The sequence below is a fragment of the Pygocentrus nattereri genome, chromosome 5 (assembly GCF_015220715.1).
Source record: "Pygocentrus nattereri isolate fPygNat1 chromosome 5, fPygNat1.pri, whole genome shotgun sequence".
In the NCBI taxonomy this organism is placed as follows: domain Eukaryota; kingdom Metazoa; phylum Chordata; class Actinopteri; order Characiformes; family Serrasalmidae; genus Pygocentrus; species Pygocentrus nattereri.
The window spans coordinates 32,996,758-33,016,317 of record NC_051215.1 but is presented as its reverse complement, the minus strand read 5'-3'; the positions used below and the strand labels follow the sequence as shown (position 1 = coordinate 33,016,317).

Sequence of the window (19,560 nt, the reverse complement as noted above, 5' to 3'; positions counted from 1 at the left end):
AGACAAAATGTGTTCCTTTAGCAGAGTAATGAGCAGCAGTGTGTGGAATATCAGCAGTATTGATCAGTGGCCCACGCGGGAAAAACTGCAGTAATGATGGATGAGAACAAAGCGCTGCCAAAGCACCCTCTGATTACACTCCTCTCTGTACACAACATACACGACTGAGAGAAGGAGAATGATAGATAGAAAGAAGAGTCTGAATAAAAAAGGAAGCACAAGAAGAAAATCAAGAAGTAGAAGAACTAGTAGAGAGATGAGGAGGAGGAGAAGAGAAAGTAAGAAGGATGAGAAGGACGAGGAGGAGAGAAAGAAAGAAGAAGGGGAGGAGGAGGAGGAAAAATAGGACAAATGAGAAGGAACAGGTGAAATATTAGAAGAAGAAGAAAGATAAGGAGAAAAAAGGAAGCAGAAAGTGGAGAAGGAGGTGAAATGGAAGAAGAAGTAGAAAAAGGTTGAAGAGGAGGAGAAGATGATGGAGATAAAATAGGAAGAGAAAAAAGGGGAAGAAGAAGGAGGAGGAGGAAGAGAGGAGCAAGGAACAGTAGAAGAAGACAGAGGAGGACAAGAAGAAGAAGGAGGACAAAAGCAGAGGAAGAAGAATTAAAAGAAGGAGGAGAAGAGTAAGCAAAGGTAGAAGAAGACAGAGGAGGAAGAAAAGGGGAAGGAGGAGGAGGAGCAGGAGCAGAGGAATCCAAAGTAAAAGAATAGTTCTGTACAATTAGTTTAAAGGTGTATAGAAATACCATAAATGATGCATGCAGGACAGAATTAGACTGATTTCTGTACATTTTAAAAATATTAACCCAGCAGTCAAATTTGCCATTACAACACATCAACTTCATAAACCTCTGCAGCACCAGAACATCAGAAAATCTCAGCCAGTCCCCTCATTAAGCCTGTCCTCCCACTAAGACACACCTCAGGGTCAAAACACACAAAACCTACACAGGATCAACTAAATTACAGAACAACTTAAACAAAACTACATCAAACTTTAGTGAGAAAAAGAGAGAAATGACACATAGAAAAATAGAAAGGAGAGGGGAAGAGAAAAAAGAAAGAAAGAGAAAGAGGGAGAAGGCAACATAGAGAGTGGAGTGAGAGAGAGACAGAGAAACAAGAGAAAAGTGGAGAGAGAGAAAGGGAGAGGGTGAACAAGAGTCACACAGAGAAATAAGAGGGAGAGGAGGGAGAGAGTCAGAAAGAGAAATGAGAGCGAGAGAGAGAGAGAGAGAGAGAGAAAGAGGGCAAGAGAGAGAGGGCAAGAGAGAGAGAGAGCGAGCGAGAGAGAAAGAGGGAGAAAGAGCGAGAGCGGGCGAGCGAGAGAACGAGAGGAAGAGAGAGCAAGACAGAGAGAGAAAGAAAGAGAGAGAGAGAGAGAGAGAGAGAGAGAGAGAGAGAGAGAGAGATAAGCAGAGCTCTGTAGCAGTATAATGCTGGCAGGCTGTCTCAGTAGTCCACATTAGGCTGATATGAAAAATGAAGCAGCAGCAGTCGTCTCAGCTGGGATGCTCTCCGTGATACAGAGACCAAGACTCATTCAACTTTTATTCCCACTCATGTTCTATTCATTAGCTGCACACACTGTCCACAGAGAACTCGCAGCCCCTTATAGCTAACCAGCTCAGACCTTCATTAGGAACAAGTGTGTGGCTTTATTCACTTATTCATACACTGTGAAGAATTTCTGTAATTACAACAATGACCCGTATTCAAACCTGTATGATACTTAGCTTATACAACACACTGTGCAGAATTCTCGGACACCATATAAATTATAGGCATGTAATACTGTAGCAAGCACCAGAATGAATGGCTACTGTAATATTTTTCTAACAACAGTCATAAAACTCCTGAACATACTGCATCACCAGCTTCACTGTAAAACTAGGCACAACTCAGACAATCATCTTCACTGCAGCTACGTTTTGTTTTTCAATTTTTCATTATTAAACATTGAGAGCTGAGCTGTCTTAATAACTATGAATCACAGTAAATGCAACAAATGGCATATATAACTAGTACAGCTAGTCAACATTAAGCTAATGCTAGCAATGGATCTAATAGCAGGCTAGCTTAGCATGCAACCTGTACCATCATTAAATAAAGCAGGAATGCTATATATGTCACCACAGGGCAGAATTCAATGTAGAAACATTCATGTTGTAAGTATCTGATTACCACTGCTACGATGGTGCTAATTTCAGCACCAGGCTAACGGTGGTGTACATTCATATTTTGACTCTGTGATTAATAGGCAAGGCAAGTATATTTATATAGCACATTTCATACACTGCTGTCATTCATAGTGTTTTACAAATGTGAAAATACAGAGTAATTTAAAAAAGTAAAGAAGAATAGAAATAAAACATGATTAAAACAATAGATTTAAAGGGAGAAATCACTGAACTAAAATCTAATTAAAAATGAAATTAGGATAAAGCATACAGATTTGTCTTAAACACTGACCTTTGGGGTTTGTAATACATGCACGTTACATTTTTACTCTGCACCTGTTTGTGCATAATATTAGAAAAGCTTGTTAGCTTTTGAAAGAACAGCTGTTTGTATTTTTGATACATTGAAATTAAACAGCTGATTTTTAAAATGTTTGACTCAAGTGTATTTAAGATTCAATTTAAGAACAATTTTCAAATTGCTGTGAAATTGCATGATATTCAGAAAATAGGATATTGTTGATTCCAGTAATATACTGCTCTCAATATGTGGTATTACCATTAAAGTAATTAAATACACTGTGCACAATTAAACGTCTTATTTTTGAGGATTATTTTTATTAATGACCAACTTCAGTGCTCTCGGTTAATCCAAAATGTTAATAAACCTCAAACATGAATGTTTAAGAAAAATAAAGTGAAGTTTTGGCTTTCTTAGGAGAATATTATCTATATGTGCACATTTATTGGGCAACTATAATAGTGCAGAATTATTACGCAGCTAAATAAAAAAACACACATTTTACCATCTCACTTTTTTATTTTCATCTGTTCAAGTGAGAATTATAAAAAACAACTCAAAGCTTTCCAATGAACATTTCTGAGAAATAAAAAAAAAAATAGTGACCAATATAGCCACCCTTCTTTTCAATAACAGTGATAAGCCTTCCATTCATGGAGTCTGTCAGTTTCTTGATCTGTTGACGATCAACTTTTTGTGCAGCAGCAACCACAGCCTCCCAGACACTGTCCAGAGAGGTGTCCTGTTTTCCTTCACTGTAAATCTCCTGTTTAAGAATTGCCCACAAGTTCTCAGTTGGGTTCAGGTCAGGTGAGGAAGGGGGCCATGGCATAAGTTTTTCATCTTTAATGCCTTTACTGGCGAGCCATGCAGAGGAGTACTTGGATGCCTGTGACGGAGCATTTTCCTGCATAAACATCATTGTCTTTTTGAAAGATGCAGATTCTTCCTGTGCCACTGCTTAAAGAAAGTGTCTTCTAAAAACTGGCAGTAGGCTTGGGAGTTGATTTTGAGCCCATCTTTAACCCGAAAAGGTCCAACCTGCTCATCTTTAATAATACCAGCCCATACCAGTACCCCATCTCCACCTTGCTGGCGTCTGACTTGAAGTGGAGTTCTGTGCCCGTTACTGATCCAGCCACGGGCCCATCCATCGGGTCCGTCAAGAGTCACTCTCATTTAATCAGTCCATAAAACTGATTTCAAATCAAATCTGTCTTCAGATTCTTCTTGGACCAGTCTAGACACTTCAGCTTATGTGTCTTGTTCAGTGGTGGTCGGGTTTCAGCCTTCCTTACCTTGGCCATGTCTCTGAGCGCTGAACATCTTGTACTTCTTGATACTCCAGCTAGGTTGCAGTACTGGAATATGACAGAACTGGAAGATAATGGGTTCCTGGTAGCTTCACGCTTGATTCTTCTCAAATCCTTGGCAGTTCATTTGTGTCTTTTTTTCTCAGCACGTTTCTTGCGACCCTGTTGACTATTTGCAACAAAACGTTTGATGGTTCTGTGATCATGCCCCAATATCTTAGCAATTTGAAGAGTTCTGCATCCCTCTGAGAGACTTTTGGTAATTTTAACTTTTCAGAGTCAGTTCAATCTCTTTTTTGGCCCATTTTGCCTAAAGAAAAAAGCTGCCTAATAATTATGCACACCTTGATATAGGGTGTTGAAAATGCAGCTTTTGAGCTTACAACAGTAAATAACCTGGTAAGTTTGAGTTTCCCAAACTTGATAACAGGGGTTACCAGAAGAATAAATTTGTTCCTGTCCAAAGAAAAATATGTATCTCCATTTCTGTCTATTTTTAGTTTCTGCATCATTTTAACACAGTGGCTGTGAAAATTTCATGACGAATGGATCCGTAGCAATGCTCTAAAAATAGTGGGAATAAAATATCTTCACATTGACTTATATTGAAGATAAAGAAGGTTTTTGTCTTCACCTGTAAAACGACTATTTTAGAGATTTGTCTTTGGTCAGTGACAAATTGTGTTTTATGTTTGTTAATGTATTTTTTGCTTGATGAGCTCATTTCTAGTTTACCTGGTCACTTACTTTTTAAGTTTAAAAGCTGCTGATCTTTTACAGTGTATAGAGAAAACACCAATTGGGATTTTAAGTGTTTATTTTATCAATGTTTAGAAAGAACAGTGGCTTTAAAACTTTGGCATAACTAAGTGCAGTGCAAGTGGGGCAACGTGTGTGTGTAGGTGCTGCCTCTGGTGACCGAATGCCACAATGTCTTTGTTGGACTCCTTGCTTTTTGATCTATGCAAGTGCACACTCCTGACTCATGGGTAGCTATACAACTGAATTCAACCATTAGCTTACATTAGATTCTTTGTCTGTGTGATTTTTATTACATACTAAAGATTATTATTCAGCAAGTACACGGAAAACACTGCAACTGGTAGCAGTTCTATGGAGTTGCTGGAAAAATATTGTAGCAATAGCAAGCAATTAACACTGTGACTAACAATCACTGAATTTATTTATTTATTTATTTTTTTTTGGAGTCACATTAAATTTTCTTGCACTGGGGCCCAGAAACCCTAGTCACACTAGTTCTGCAGAAATCAGTTGGGGAAAAAGGTGCTAAGTGGAAAAAAGTGTGCAAGTTCCCCCACTCAAAAGAATCTGCGCTTGGTGCTTCATGCATATCTACTCTGGCTTATACATGTACCACAGCATGTAAAGGTAGAGCAGAAAGTCTTGTAAATGTGTGACTTCTTGCATCAGTGCTTTACTTGTGCAGTACCTACATTCTACAATGCTTATTAGGCTGTATCTGGAGTGCAGGAGTGCTTCTGATGGGGTGCATTCTTAAACAGCACATTGTTGTGAAGAGAAAAGGCTGCTTCCAAAGGGTTGTGACCTGCCACAGTAGGGCAACCGAGGGGCATTCAGAACACAAAACCACCAACCCCGACTCATTTCCTCCAAAAGTGCAGACTATACAACCAGACCTCTGGCAAACTCGCTCCAACTCTCTTGTCTAGACAGCAGAAATAAACTGCCTGTGAAACTCCACTTTACTCTTCAAAGACTGTTTAATAATATATGAGACATGAGTTTTCATATTTTTGTTTGAAAGTGGAAATCTGGTCTTTTTAAAGAATATTATAGGCTTTTAAGTTGTAGTTTCAGCTGTCTGTGACTTCAAAGTGGTCGTTCAGAGTGCTGTATGGTAGTGGCAGTGTTATGTATTGGAGAAACTGGTTTAATGAATCAATACAGGTTTCAGCACTGGACAGCTCCACTGCAGCAGCTGTAACTGTTTACAGCTCCTGTGCAACAGGCTATAAGCATCATCCATACATTTTAAACACTTCACTGTATATTTTTATTTAATGTCAGTAGAGTTGGCAGGAAATTATGGCAGATGTACAGTAAATTACTCTAATTAATGCTGCAAATCAGCTACAATAAATCACTAATTTGCAATATTAAAATTGTATGTTTATAGCACTTTACTAAAAAACACAACTGTCAGTAAATCACTGTAAAAACACACTGCGCTTATATATTAAATGTGTTTGCTGTTCATCTTATTTTATGGATGTCGGACCAACATTGGTCTCCTCACTTGACATTTACACACATTTGAGTCCAGCAGTGTTTCAGTAGCTTGTTAGCTCCTGTGCTGAGGTAGGTACTTGATGATGGGTGCCCAGGTGTATACAAAGTGGCTAGGAAATGACAGCTCACTTTAAGGACTTTAAGGATCTCGTGGTCCTCTCATGGCAGGTTATGTACAATGAAAACATGCAACACTAATACAAACTGTAAAAATACAACTAAAATAATAAAAACTGACTTGCAGGACAATCACATTGTGGTCTAAATTTTACTATGATTTCCTGTAAATACATCCACAACTGTAACATAGTTTATTAAGGGCTATTTAAAGGGATCATTTTGCCAAAAATGAAACGTACACAGTTCCCCCTATGCCAATTTAGTTGGCCAGCCAAGGCATGTATGGCTTCCAAAGTTTGCTTCTGTAATTACACACTGGAGCTAAAACGCTAATGTGGCTAACAAGTAACAGACAGTGTTTTACTCATGTATTTTTTTGCCAGTTGATATAGTGTGTCAGTGTGGTTGGTATACAGCATCAGAAACGCACATAAACAAGATTACTTAAAACATTAACGTGGTTTGAAGCAAGTGTGAGTTTCTCTAAATCAGTGAAACATTGTAAACTGTGCAGTATAATTTGCTTTCTTGTACAAAACATTCACACTCAGTGTTAATTTAACATGCAAATTAGCTGTGCATAACACTCAGTGTGTGTACAGCTATATACCAATTTTAGTTTAATTTACACTTCCCAAAAAAAGTGAAGTGCTGGCATCTCTTACCACTTTCAGTGTTATACTATAAACACTGTCAATGCTATTGTTACACACAGATTCACGTCATTATGCTAAAGGTGCACACTGTTCACAGCACCAGTCTTCTCATTGCGTTACTTTATCACTTAATTGGTGTCATAAGGTCTCTGCACTAAAGTCAATTACACTAGCTCTCATTACTTAATACTGTAATGATTAGTTATTTTTTAATGAAAAATGCTTTTATGTGAATTAAAGAGTTATTACATGCACTTCATTGCCATTCATTACTAAAGCAACAAAGCTGGTATTATAATATCTATTAATTAGGGAATAGATGAGCTCATTAAAACGCCATAATGATACACTGATACAGCGCTGCGCCGCAAATAAGCAAATGCAACAAGCAGTGCAAATAATGCTACATTTGGACATTTGACTGTTTTTGTCTTTTTAGGAGTTTTAGTCACATCCATCCATCCATCCATTTTCTAAGCCGCTTCTCCGTCAGGGTCGCGGGGGGATGCTGGAGCCTATCCCAGCAGTCTTCGGGCGGAAGGCAGGATACACCCTGGACAGGTCGCCAGTCCATCACAGGGCAGACAGACAGACACAGACAGTCACTCACACACTCACACCTAGGGGCAGTTTAGCATGTCCAATTGGCCTGACTGCATGTCTTTGGACTGTGGGAGGAAACCCACGCAGACACGGGGAGAACATGCAAACTCCACACAGAGAGGACCCTGATCACCCGTCCGGGGAATCGAACCCAGGCCCTCCTCGCTGTGAGGCGACAGCGCTACCCACCACGCCACCGTGCCGCCCTAGTTTTAGTCACATTTCAAATGAAAATGAAAATGCAACAGACCCAAGATCACCTCCTGCTGTCTTGTTTGCTGCATCTGAAGGAGTCCACTTTGTTTCCGAGGCAGCGGACACAGAGGAATTACTGGTCTTTGGGGGTTTCTCTCATGTCATCCAATGCCTGAATTGTCAGCAGCATCAGACAATTGTGTAATAATTTGATGAAAAAAGTTTTGTTTTTTTTTACTGGACATTCCCTTTTCACCTTAAATGGTGCAGCAGTTACAGTCATGCAGTCAAGCAATACAATGTAACTGCTTCTCTATTTAAGGTGGAACAGAAAATTTAAAGAAATGGCTGCCTGGTAAGAAGCGATCTTCAACCTTTTAAAGGATGTGAAGTAACATTTTTCATCATGTCATCATGTTTGCTGGACCCCTGGCACTAGTATTAAAGAACTGACATATAGGTTTATCCAATTAGTAGTTGGCATATTAAAAACACATCATGTCAGATTTAATAATAATAAAAAAAAGATTTACTTTACTTTGTTCAATATGGCTGTGTGTGTGTGTGTGTGTGTCTTGTCTATTTTCACAAGGCTCTATATAGCACCAATAAGGGTTCTTCTATGGCAGTCATGTCAAACTGGGGACCTTCTGGGCCAAAGTCCTGTGGAGATTAGTGTTTACCCTCATCTAATGCACTGAGTGATAAGGCAGTGTGCTGACGTCCACAAGGACTGGAAACTGACACATGTTCTATGGTTACAAGCTTGACATTATAAGAGTAGCCGAATCAATTTGGGAGCTACATAGAACCCTATTCAAAAAGGTCCTATAGAGAAACATGTACAACACATTGTCCATCTAAAGAACCAATTCATTATGCAAGCCTTTAATCAGACAAAGGGTTATTTACGTGTTGATGCTTCTAAATATTATATATGGAATTATTAAAGAACCCTTGAAGAACCATCTTTTTCTAACAGTAAAATTGGGTTTAAATGAAAATTTGTTGTTGTTGTTTGCTTGTTTGGTTTACATTCTGATCGTTTCTCTCTCTTCTCCTCCAGAGTCTGAGGCGGGCATGTCTGCAGTGAACCGCTGTCTGGACGCGGCGAAGGCGTGTAACGTGGATGACACGTGTCAGAAGCTGCGCACCGAGTACGTGTCTGCGTGCATCGCCCCGTCTGCGCGCGCCGGGCCCTGTAACCGCGCGCGCTGCAGCAAGGCCCTGCGCAAGTTCTTCGACCGCGTGCCGCCCGACTTCACGCACGAGCTGCTCTTCTGTCCCTGCTCGGACACCGCGTGCGCGGAGCGCCGCCGCCAGACCATCGTTCCCGCGTGCTCGTTCGAGGAGCGCGACAAACCCAACTGCCTGGCGCAGCTGCGCGTGTGCGAGGCGGACTACGTGTGCAAGTGAGTACAACTACAGCAGGTTCACTCTGTAAACATCACAGGCCACCGCTCTTTCCCCGTGTTGCGCTCAGAGCTGGTCGTTCTTCCTCTATGTTTCACATGTGCGCGGGTAACTGACTCCATTACTGTCAGCGCACATGTGAAACATTGCGCACATCAACTCAGTAAAGTCACACCAATGAACACCAACAAACCAGCTAGCAAGCAGAATAAGCCATGTCCGTGAGTCATGTGTGTCATGATACGTGAACACACACACACACACACACACACACACGATGGCTGAATACAGTGTCCTAAATGTATTCATTAAGCAGGTTTGGGTAGAAAACTTTGAAAAAGCCGTGATGATAGAGCTAAATGTTGAACACACTGTCCAATATGCAGTAAGTGCATTGAGGAATGTATTCCATTACAATACATAAAATGATTCAGGAATGCACATGTATAGTAATATGTTTCATGACATATTCACTTATTTCAATGCAGTTACAAAATTCTTAACATTATTTTGGCTCTTATCTGCTTCAGTCTGTTGCTGCTCCCATAATGCCACTGCCACCTCTTTAACTAAGCAAACCATTTAGCATATTGCAAAAAAAAACTAACAGTAATTCTTGCAAGCTGTGCTATAAAGTGGGCAGCTGTGTAATTTTCTGCTAATGTCATGTGTGTAACTGGCCTGCATGAGTCCCCTACAACAGTGATACTAAGCTTATTGTTCGTATTTGCTACTGAGGAGACTGTTCAAATCGGTCATTATGCAAAAGAGTTTAGTAACACTGAGATTATTAACTGGCTCATTACATTGGTTTATCAGTCTACTCAGGCTTTATCAGGATCTTCAGTGTTTGTAAAGAAACCCTTTCCTTTAGATCCTCTTCAGAGTACGTATTTTACAACGTGCAGTTATTTAAAATGCTCACAGGACGCTGTTGGCTGTATATTTTGGTATATTTTTGAGGTGTTTAAAAACTCCAGCAGCACTGCTGTGTCTGATCCACTTAGACCAGCACAACACACATTAACACATAATTAATGCCACATCAGTGTTACTGCAGTGCTGAGAATGATCCACCGCCCAAGTAGTACTTGCTCTGTGAGGGTCCATGGGGGTCCTGACCATACTTGTATTCCATTACATGTCAATCCTGTCAGTAATGTATTCCATTATACATAAAAAGTTACATATTCAGAGTGTGTTCAGAATGCATATTGATAAGGCAGATGGGAAAAACCCTGCTGTTGGAATTTTTACTTAATTCACAGTTACTCGCTGTTACTGGTTGGCAGTGTTTTTCATCTAATTCCTGTCTAAAAAATGATGAGTCATCCTTCATCACATTCTCCACAAGTGGGCGAGTGCAGGTGTGGTGTACACTGACATGTTAGACAGCGCTCTCCAGCACCATTAAACTTGTCATCGTCAAAACTTTAGCTAAGGCAATGTCTTTCGGAAGAATGCCGTTCCCTTCCTCCTGTACACACACAAAGAATCTACAGCAAGGCGCAGCGAATCTGTTCTGACAGCGCGTTGTAAAGCATCAACTTACTAAGGCACTTTATGTTGATTTTTCCTTTAATTGTGGCCCCTGTCTTTAACACTGATTTAAAGATTCTGTTTCCCTTATACACATGTACATAATAATATGGTTGAAGTGGGGGGTACTATGTTGATTGAGGCCCTCAAATGTTCTGAAACTGCCCTGGATAAACCTCTGCTCTAAAAGGACCCTCACACATACATTCTGCATGTTTTTCAATGTGCCCGTTTGTGTTTTCTTGTATCCTCACTGTTCATTCATGCTCAGATATGGTTTTTGTTTGGTTCTTGTTTGTTCATATTATTTTTTTAATGTGCCCTATATTCAAAATTAGTCTGAAAAGGTCACGCTCCTGAACTGCCCCACATCCACAAAAGAACAACTATTCACCCAGTGCACTCATCCAACCAACACAACAGTCCTCTAACCACTAGTTTAAATTTGGAAGATAAACAGTAGACACTAAAATGACCACACTGAACACAAAGAGTACAAAAGGATGCAAGTCAAACAGAGAAAAGATGCTCAGTTTCTTTTGTTTACCTGCAGTCAAGAAGAATTCTAGCAAAGAGAAGCAAATACAGTTCCAAAAACAGTGATATATACCAGATCAAGAGGTTTGATCTGTTTGAAGCTCCTTTGACTCTTTTGCTTTTTTCCCCTCAGATTATATATATATAATATATATATATATATTGAAGTAAAAATGATTTTAAAACTGATTTTAGTTTCATTTGATTTCTTCCATTAGACAATGCCATGCTTGCATCATCATAAAATCAGGCATCTACCATGGAATTATGATGAATCTGGAGTTGGATTGACATGAAAGTTCTAAATAAATTCTAATCTAATTGCTCGGACAGAGGTGCACTGCAACATTGCAAATGTTTGAGATTTGGTGTCAAACTGTTCCAAACACATAGGAAGCATTGGTTGGTGACCAACCAAGGGTGAGGGTGAATTTAAAGTAAAATAATTGTTTGCAATTTAATTTGTGCAACTGGTAAATTGTTACTATAGTAACATTTTACAACAGTGTACCATCGAAATAATCAATTTAGATATTATGAGCACAGATGGAATGATCAGTGTTTTTTGGGGGCTAATACTGATCCCCTTTCAGCACGATTGGCCCATGGCTGATACCGATTGAGGATGGAGGCTGAATGCAATAGCAGAACAAATACACTCTCCCTTCCGTACTCCTTTAGGGACTCTTTGTGGCCATAACACCCATCACAAACATTGTACAGACAAATACCATGATATAACCTTAGAGCAAACACAACAGAAGTAATATAACTAATGTTAGGCAGGCTGTGGGTTAGCAAACTGTTGCTACAATTGTTGCTGCAAAGCAAACAACAAACATTAGCAAATGGGACAAAACAGTACCTATTGATTCTGTGAGCCAGCAAAAATAAGTTAATGTGACCTCCCTGTCAAGCACAAACAGCAACATCCTCATCCCTTTCATACCTTTCAACTCTGGAGTCAGCTTGTTCGAATTTTCCTGTTCCACCTTAAATGGTGCAGCAGTTACTTTCTCACCTCAGACTAGCGTAACCATTGAAATAACCAGAGCCTAACAGAAACAAATCCTCAAACCTTTTTACAACTGTTTTAATTAGAGCTCTACATGTTCACACAGTGAGTTTAAGGCAAAAAAGGAGCCAAATACTTCAGGAAAAATGTTTTTCATTCGTGAAAGAGATATAAGAAGTTCTGCAGTTCACTTCATATTTGTTCTTCTTGTTCGAATTCTCCAATTACATCTTAAATGGCACAACATTCTGGATCCTCAGGTGAAATAAAGCTCTCAGGATTGGCTAAGGTGGAGAAAAATCAGCCTATTGCCGATCACATATTTGGGCTACAAATACAGCCACTACAAATACAAAGCCAATCGATCCCTCTGTCTCTAATTATGAGCTGCTCTCTGGCATTATTATAGTAATAAAAATAAACAACCACATCATATTGTTTTTTGCATTTTAGAAGTAAAAGCTAGCTGATCACTGATGAAAACAGCTGGGCACACATCTAAGAGTAAAAGCAATTTTTTCCTTATTTTTAGTACTGAGAAATGCCGTCATCGTTTTCTGCTGCTGACGTACTGCTGACACTGGATGATAACATATGGGGTTTGGCCATATGCTGTGAAAAGTGATGTTTAAAAAGTTCATTCTAACCTGACTATTCACAGTACAGACATATGGCTGCATGGTGCCCTTCATCAACTCGTGTTTTCAGTGATCAGATCACAGTCGAAATTTCACTTGACTGCATGAAAAAATGAGGTGTAAACATAGCCAGGATGCATTGGGATTACAGTTCATTTGATCACTCTTGACCACCTTTAACCATGTTTTCACATACAGTGTTGGGCTTGTGTCTGGCCTGGGTCTGTTACTTACTGAGTGATTTATTTTGTGATATTTGTGCAGTAGAATTGCTAATGAAGTTCAGCAGTGTTGGGTTGTTTTAAAGATTTCCAGCTTGCTTGCTGAGCTCACCTCAAGTATATTAAGCGTTCCTGAAGGTAGCAGCAGCAGCAAATAAAGGAGCTTTTTAACAGAGTATGAGGAGGTTTCTGTCAGGTATGATCAGCAATTTCATAAAATTTAGGGATATAAAATGCTGTTGATGTCTGAAGGGGTTGTAAAATACCATTTATCCCAGCAACTTAGAGTTTAGCAACAAAACAAAGAACTGTAAACCATGTCTACAACAATCCATTTCTGTTACTGCCTCAAAGCTAAAGGTAACTTCACGATCAAATGACACGGATGAATATGAAAGTACAGAAAGGAGGTCAAGAAAGGAAGTCAGAAAGGAAGTCAAGCTCCTCACAGAGTGGTGTGCCGCCCTCCCTCAATGTCAGTGAAACCAAAGAACTGATTGTTGACTTCTGGAGGAGGAGTAGAGAGCATGCACCACTGAGCATCGAGGGTGCGATGGTGGAAAGGGTGAACAGCTTCAAGTTTCTTGGTGTCTACATATCAGAGGATGTCACCTGGTCACTCAACACATCCCACATCATCAGGAAAAGCCAACAATGCCTTCACTTCCTCAGAAGGTTAAAAAAGTCAACCTGCCACAACAGCTCCTCTGCAACTTCTACAGAGCCACAGTGGAAAGCATCTTGACCAGCTGCATCACCGTCTAGTACAGCAGCACCACTGCTGCTGAATGCAAGGCCCTGCAGAGGATGGTCAAAACTACTCAACACATCACCGCAGCTGTCCTCCCACCCATAGAGCACATATATGACAAGCGATGTGAGAGGAAAGCCATCAACATATCCTCAGACCCCACAAATCCCAGCCACCCCTTGTTCCAACCTCTGCCATCTGGAAAGAGGTACCGGAACATCCAAGCCAGAACCACCAGGTTCAAGAACAGTTTCTATTCCCGAGCTGTCAAACTGTTCACAGTGGCAGCATTGACCTGAGGTTAACAACAACACTACAGTCTGTTACTGATCAGCCTGATCACCCACAGCACACTACACACTGAGCTCCACTGTATGCTGTGCACTTCGTCTCTGACTAAGCCTTATTTCAAGTATATTTATATATTTATACTGTAACTGTTTATTTAAGATGTTACCTGAACATTATGCAGCTACTCTCTACCTGCACTGTACACTTTATATACAGATCACTGTTTACATCTCTTTTTGCACCACTAGTACTTCTGCATTTACTGCAGTGTACTGCAATTCACCATGCACATTTCTGTCTTGAATATCTGACTATGCACACCAATATACCTGTTATAACCTTTGCCTATGCACATTTTGTCTATGTTCGATACTTGTACTTACTGACTGTACATTTTGTCTTGTCTTTTACTGTCTTTTGTATTTGCACTGTTTGCTATTTATCTTTTATTACTGCACTGGAGAAGTAGCCCGATAGTGTTCCGTTATACTGTACTACCCTGTATTGTATAATGATAATAAAGTTGAATTGAATTGAATTGAACTTCAGCTTTGTGTGTCTGAGCAGGTTCAGGTTTAGTTTGGGTCTCAGATTTAGTATTACCATTCAGGCCTGATCATGTCTGGCTTAAGGGTCACAGGTACAGGTCAGAGTCAAGCTTCAATTTCATGTCCTTTCAGACTTGTACATTCAACACAACTATAAAGGGAACCCACAGTCTATATCCATGTACAATTCATAAGACAAAAGTCTTGACTTCTCTCATGTCCAAAAAGTTCTCTGGACACCACTGCCACTGACCTCAGCAGCTGCAAGACAAAGCTTTCCTTGCCATGGCGCACATGATTCATTGCACTACAGGCAGAAATGACAATATTGGTACCGTCGATCATTTTAAAATAAATGTAGGTTTTACATGTCTTCTCTTAAACTGTATATACCTATATACCTTTCAGTGTGTTTAGTCAATTAACATCCATACGCAACTGAAGAGCATTTACTAAAAGCTATAAAGCCATTCCTAAATTTTTTCCAAAAAATCAGCTTTACATTCAGATTTAAGAGAACCAGTTTATAGAATACCTGCATTAATTAAAATGTACATATTCATTACTAACCCTATTCTGAAGGATATTACAGAAAGATTTCCTATCATATTCCTAATAGTGCATGAGGTTTTCTTGATTAAACAGTAAACAATGAATCCAGCAATCTGTTCTGTAAAAACTTTCTGGAGCATGTCTTCACAATGAAATAAACATTTTAATTCCAACGTGATTCAAAGATATGTTTTTCAAATTATACAAACGTCTGCATGTTTAAGTAGATAACTTCTTATTTTGCATATCTAAATTGGAAACGGTGTGTGTCTTAATATGCTCTTTACACTGGAAAGTAAAATCACATCTCATTTGTTCACAGCAGGGATGAATTTAATGAATAGCAGAACTGGGATCCAGCAGGATATCCAGGTACCATACCAGGTGTAAACCAGCTTGAGTTGCCTAAATCTAAATCATAAAAATCAGATTTTTGTGTTTACACCTCTGAAATGAAGCCTGATCTGTATTACATTAGTAAATTGTAGCCTATAAAGTGAGCACAGTTGATTAAGAGACCCTTATTAGTCCCAGGGAATGGGGAAATTTCACCTCTGCATTTAACCCATCTGTGAAGTGAAACACCATATACACTCTAATGAGCACACACACACTAGGGGGCAGTGAGCACTCTTACCTGGAGCGGTGGGCAGCCCAATCCACAGCGCCCGGGGAGCAGTTTGGGGTTAGGTGTCTTGCTCAAGGACACCTCAGTCATGTGCTGTCGGCTCTGGGGATCGAACCGGCAACCTTACAGTCACGAGGCTGGTTACCTAACCTCCATTACTGCCCCAGAAGTGAGAGAAGTCCTATAAGATGATGCAGGTGTTCATTTCTACATCATCAACTACAGTGGGTGATTTACATTGCCTGTTAAAGACTATGATGTGACTCCTTTACCCAATTCACTCTAAAGAGCAGCATTGACTAAACATCCTTTTGTTTATCACTTTACCAGTAACTGATGGCTGCATACGGGCTGTTGAGGTATATGTGGTGCTTAGGTTTAGTGGCCTCTCTGCACCCTCAGCGCTGGTAAATTAGAAAGTGAGAGAGAAAGAGAGAGCAGTGACAGTAGCAGTCACTCCACCTCCACAAGGCTCTTGGTGGGCTTAAGAGTGACTGGCTGTGTTTGAGCTCTGCTCCCCATCTCTCTCTCTCTGTGTCACAAACACAAAGGCTTTCATCTGTCTCCTGCATTGATCCACCATCACACTCCTAACAGTCACACTCATCAGCCTTCATGAAGGTGGCGCTCGCTTAATTCTACAGCATTCTCATTAGCATACACTATCAGGAGTTCCTCTTTGAGGTGCATTTGATTGGATGGTTGATTTGTGCTCAAGCACCAAGGACACTGTTTGTACCCTGTGTGTGTGCGTGCATCCGTGTGCAAGTGGACCTCAGGTGCATCAAGTTGCTCAGTGTCAATATGCAGTGGTGTTCCAGTAGTGTCTGATGCATGCAGTGCTGCTTGTGACCAAGATGGAAGGGGAAACAACAGATTATGTGTGCGTGTGTGTCTGTGCTTGTTTTCCTACATTACCAGGACATTTTTTTGTGCATTATAAAAAAAACAGTCTTTCTTTTCTCTGTATGCAGGGTGACTGGATTACCCACTTTGGCTTCCTTTATAGCTCTTTCTTATGTCATCACACGTTGGTAGAATCCTTGGCTTCTCCAAACCATGCACTTACCAACCACTGTAATTTGCTCTGGATTACAGTGTCTTCCTAATTCCTAAAATTGTAAGTAAGGTGTATAAATCTGTAAATACTGAGCCAAATTTAGTGTGTTTTCAACATTGAACCATCACTGCATAATAAACACTGGTTCAACATTAAATTAACATCAGTACTGGGTCATACAGAAACAGCCACTTTTTTATGTATCCATAGCAGTCACTGGTAGTACTGATCATCACTGTTAAGGAAGGTAATGCCAGAGACGCCTGGGACCACAACTTTCATTATATATTTTATAATATTTTTTTGCATTTGTTTTCTTTATGTCATTTAAATCATATATGCTATAGTCATGTATAGATTGTTGCAGTTAAAACTGCAGAAAAACATGTTTTAACATCAAAATATAGCCTCACCTACACATGACTGTGAGGGTGAGCACTCCTGTGGTGCTAGGAAATCTACATAATTGTCTTAAAATCCAATATTGCTAAATTGATGGCTCAAATCTGTAAATGGTAGAGACAAAAGAATCTACATTTCCATATGACTCTACTAACATTAGATCAAAGGCTTTTCTGCCATCAGCGAGTGTTGTCAAATCAACATTGGATCAGTGTTCAACATGGTTGACCAGCATTGAATCAATTGCCAACACAAAGAGCAACATCAATGCCATTTAACATCGGAGATCTACGTTGATTCAATGGTTTTGCCGAACATCAAACCAACTTACAGCAATGAGCCACAACATTATGACCTCTCAAAGATGTAGCACATAACACTAATTATCTCATAAGAATGGTGCATGTTAAGATCTGGGATATATTAGACAGTAATATATGTCGGTCAGTACTTGAATGCGAGAGAAGTGGGCTGTTGTGAAGGTCTGAGCGACTTTGACAAGGGCCAAATCGTCAGACGATGGGGTCAGCGCATTTGGACCAAGAAAGGACAAACCACAAACTGGCAACAGAATGTTGGGCACTGAAGGCTCATTGATGCGTGAGCCCAACAAAGACTGTCCCATGTGGTCTGAACTAACAGAAGGGCTAGTCACAGAGTCACAGAAATTTTGTGTAAACAAATATGGTTGCGATTTGACATATGTTATCTTAATCATCTCCAAACCTCTTGTCAAGGAAGCCTTCCAATATATAGATTAACCAATCAATGCTTCATTATATTTGTTCCCTCATTAAACAGTGTTGTATATATATATATATATATATATATATATATATAATACATTTAGGATGTATTGCATGAGTCACATCCTCACAAAGTATAAAAACAAATGTGTGTGTGCATTAGAAGTTTAAATATGCCAGTTATTGGAACAAAATCTCCAAAACGGTAACGAAATGGTAACTTTACCCCGCCCCCCTTTTTGTTCATTCATCATGGAATTTACACATAATGTAAAAAATGTAAAGGGTATTTTCAAATGGTCAAAAAATGTGAAAAATGTCAAAAATGGACAAATGAGGTTTTCTTCCGACAACAGTGATATATAGGTAGCTACATGGAACACAACGGATCTGCTTTAAAGTTCCAGCTACATTCAGCTCAGCAGTGACGTCTGATTTTAGTAGTTTCATTGACTGTTTGTGTACATCATATACAGAGGAAAAACACAGCAGATCCCAGATGTCATCACATCTCTGTGGTCAAATGATTTTGTAGAACAGAATGACTGGCTGGTATTCGACACACATTCCTCTTCTCCAGATGGGGCACCCGGTTTTCCTGCCATAGCTCTGCTTTTTCAGGGAATACTGTCGCCAGAAAATCAAGCCTAGTGTAATCCTAACTAGCCCCAGCTGCACTAAAAAAGGAAGAGTGGGGTGAGCAAGAGTGTGTGTGTATAGGTGTGTGTTGGAGGTGTGTACTGGTTGGTTAGATGATGGATGTGTTGTTGTGGTTCCCGTAGGTCTCGCTGGGCCCAGTTCCAGCACGACTGCCAGCCCTCACAGCTCACTGCCAGCAGCTGCCAGCAAGACAACTACGGGGCCTGCCTCATCGCATACACCGGCCTGATAGGTGAGGAGTCTGGGAAATGTAGTTCAAACTGTCTCATTAAAGATGGCTCAAGCAGGACACTCATTAGCACGTGCTAAATTCAGACTTTAATTCAGTTAACCTCTCTGTGCTCCACCCACAAACGTATTCTTTCATAGTAAGTACTGCTATATTGGACATGTTTTACAGAATGTTGGCCTAAATCCCATTCATATTTTATTTAGGTTGGAGTTTCCAGCTTGAAATGCTACTGTACTAATCTGGACTACACTGTTGAAGCTCATTGAAATTAAGCAGGTTGGAAACAGCATTAAATTTGGCACCACACTAACACTAGTTTGATCACAGCACATTAAAAACTACACTCAATACATTTTAACATTGTGAGTTTATAGACATATACAGAATAGCCAAAATATCAATCAAACTAGATTAGCATTTTCTGAAGGAAAATGGCAATAAAAATGATGATAAAGCACACAGAGTCACATAATTCCAATGTAATACATTAAATTAAGAAAGAAAGAAAGAAAGAAAGAAAGAGAACAGGACGGATAAAAAAAAACAAAGAAAGGAACAGAAAAATGAAAGAAGACACAAAGGACAGGAAGGAAGGAAGAAAAAAGAAAGGAAGTAAAGAAGGAAAGAAGAAATAAGTGGAAAAATATTTAATCTGTTGCTTTAAATGGCAGAATGGAGGAATAAAAAG

At 39.8% G+C, this 19,560-nt stretch overlaps 1 protein-coding gene across 1 annotated transcript in view; it reads left to right on the top strand.

Moving 5' to 3' along the window:
* gfra4a (GDNF family receptor alpha 4a) overlaps positions 1-19,560 on the top strand; it is a 174,763-nt gene that overhangs the window by 139,377 nt on the left and 15,826 nt on the right. The window contains exons 4-5 of the mRNA XM_017690393.2: positions 8,706-9,051; positions 18,763-18,872. Of these exons, the coding sequence (XP_017545882.1) occupies positions 8,706-9,051; positions 18,763-18,872 (456 nt within the window). The remainder of the gene's footprint in view (positions 1-8,705; positions 9,052-18,762; positions 18,873-19,560) is intronic.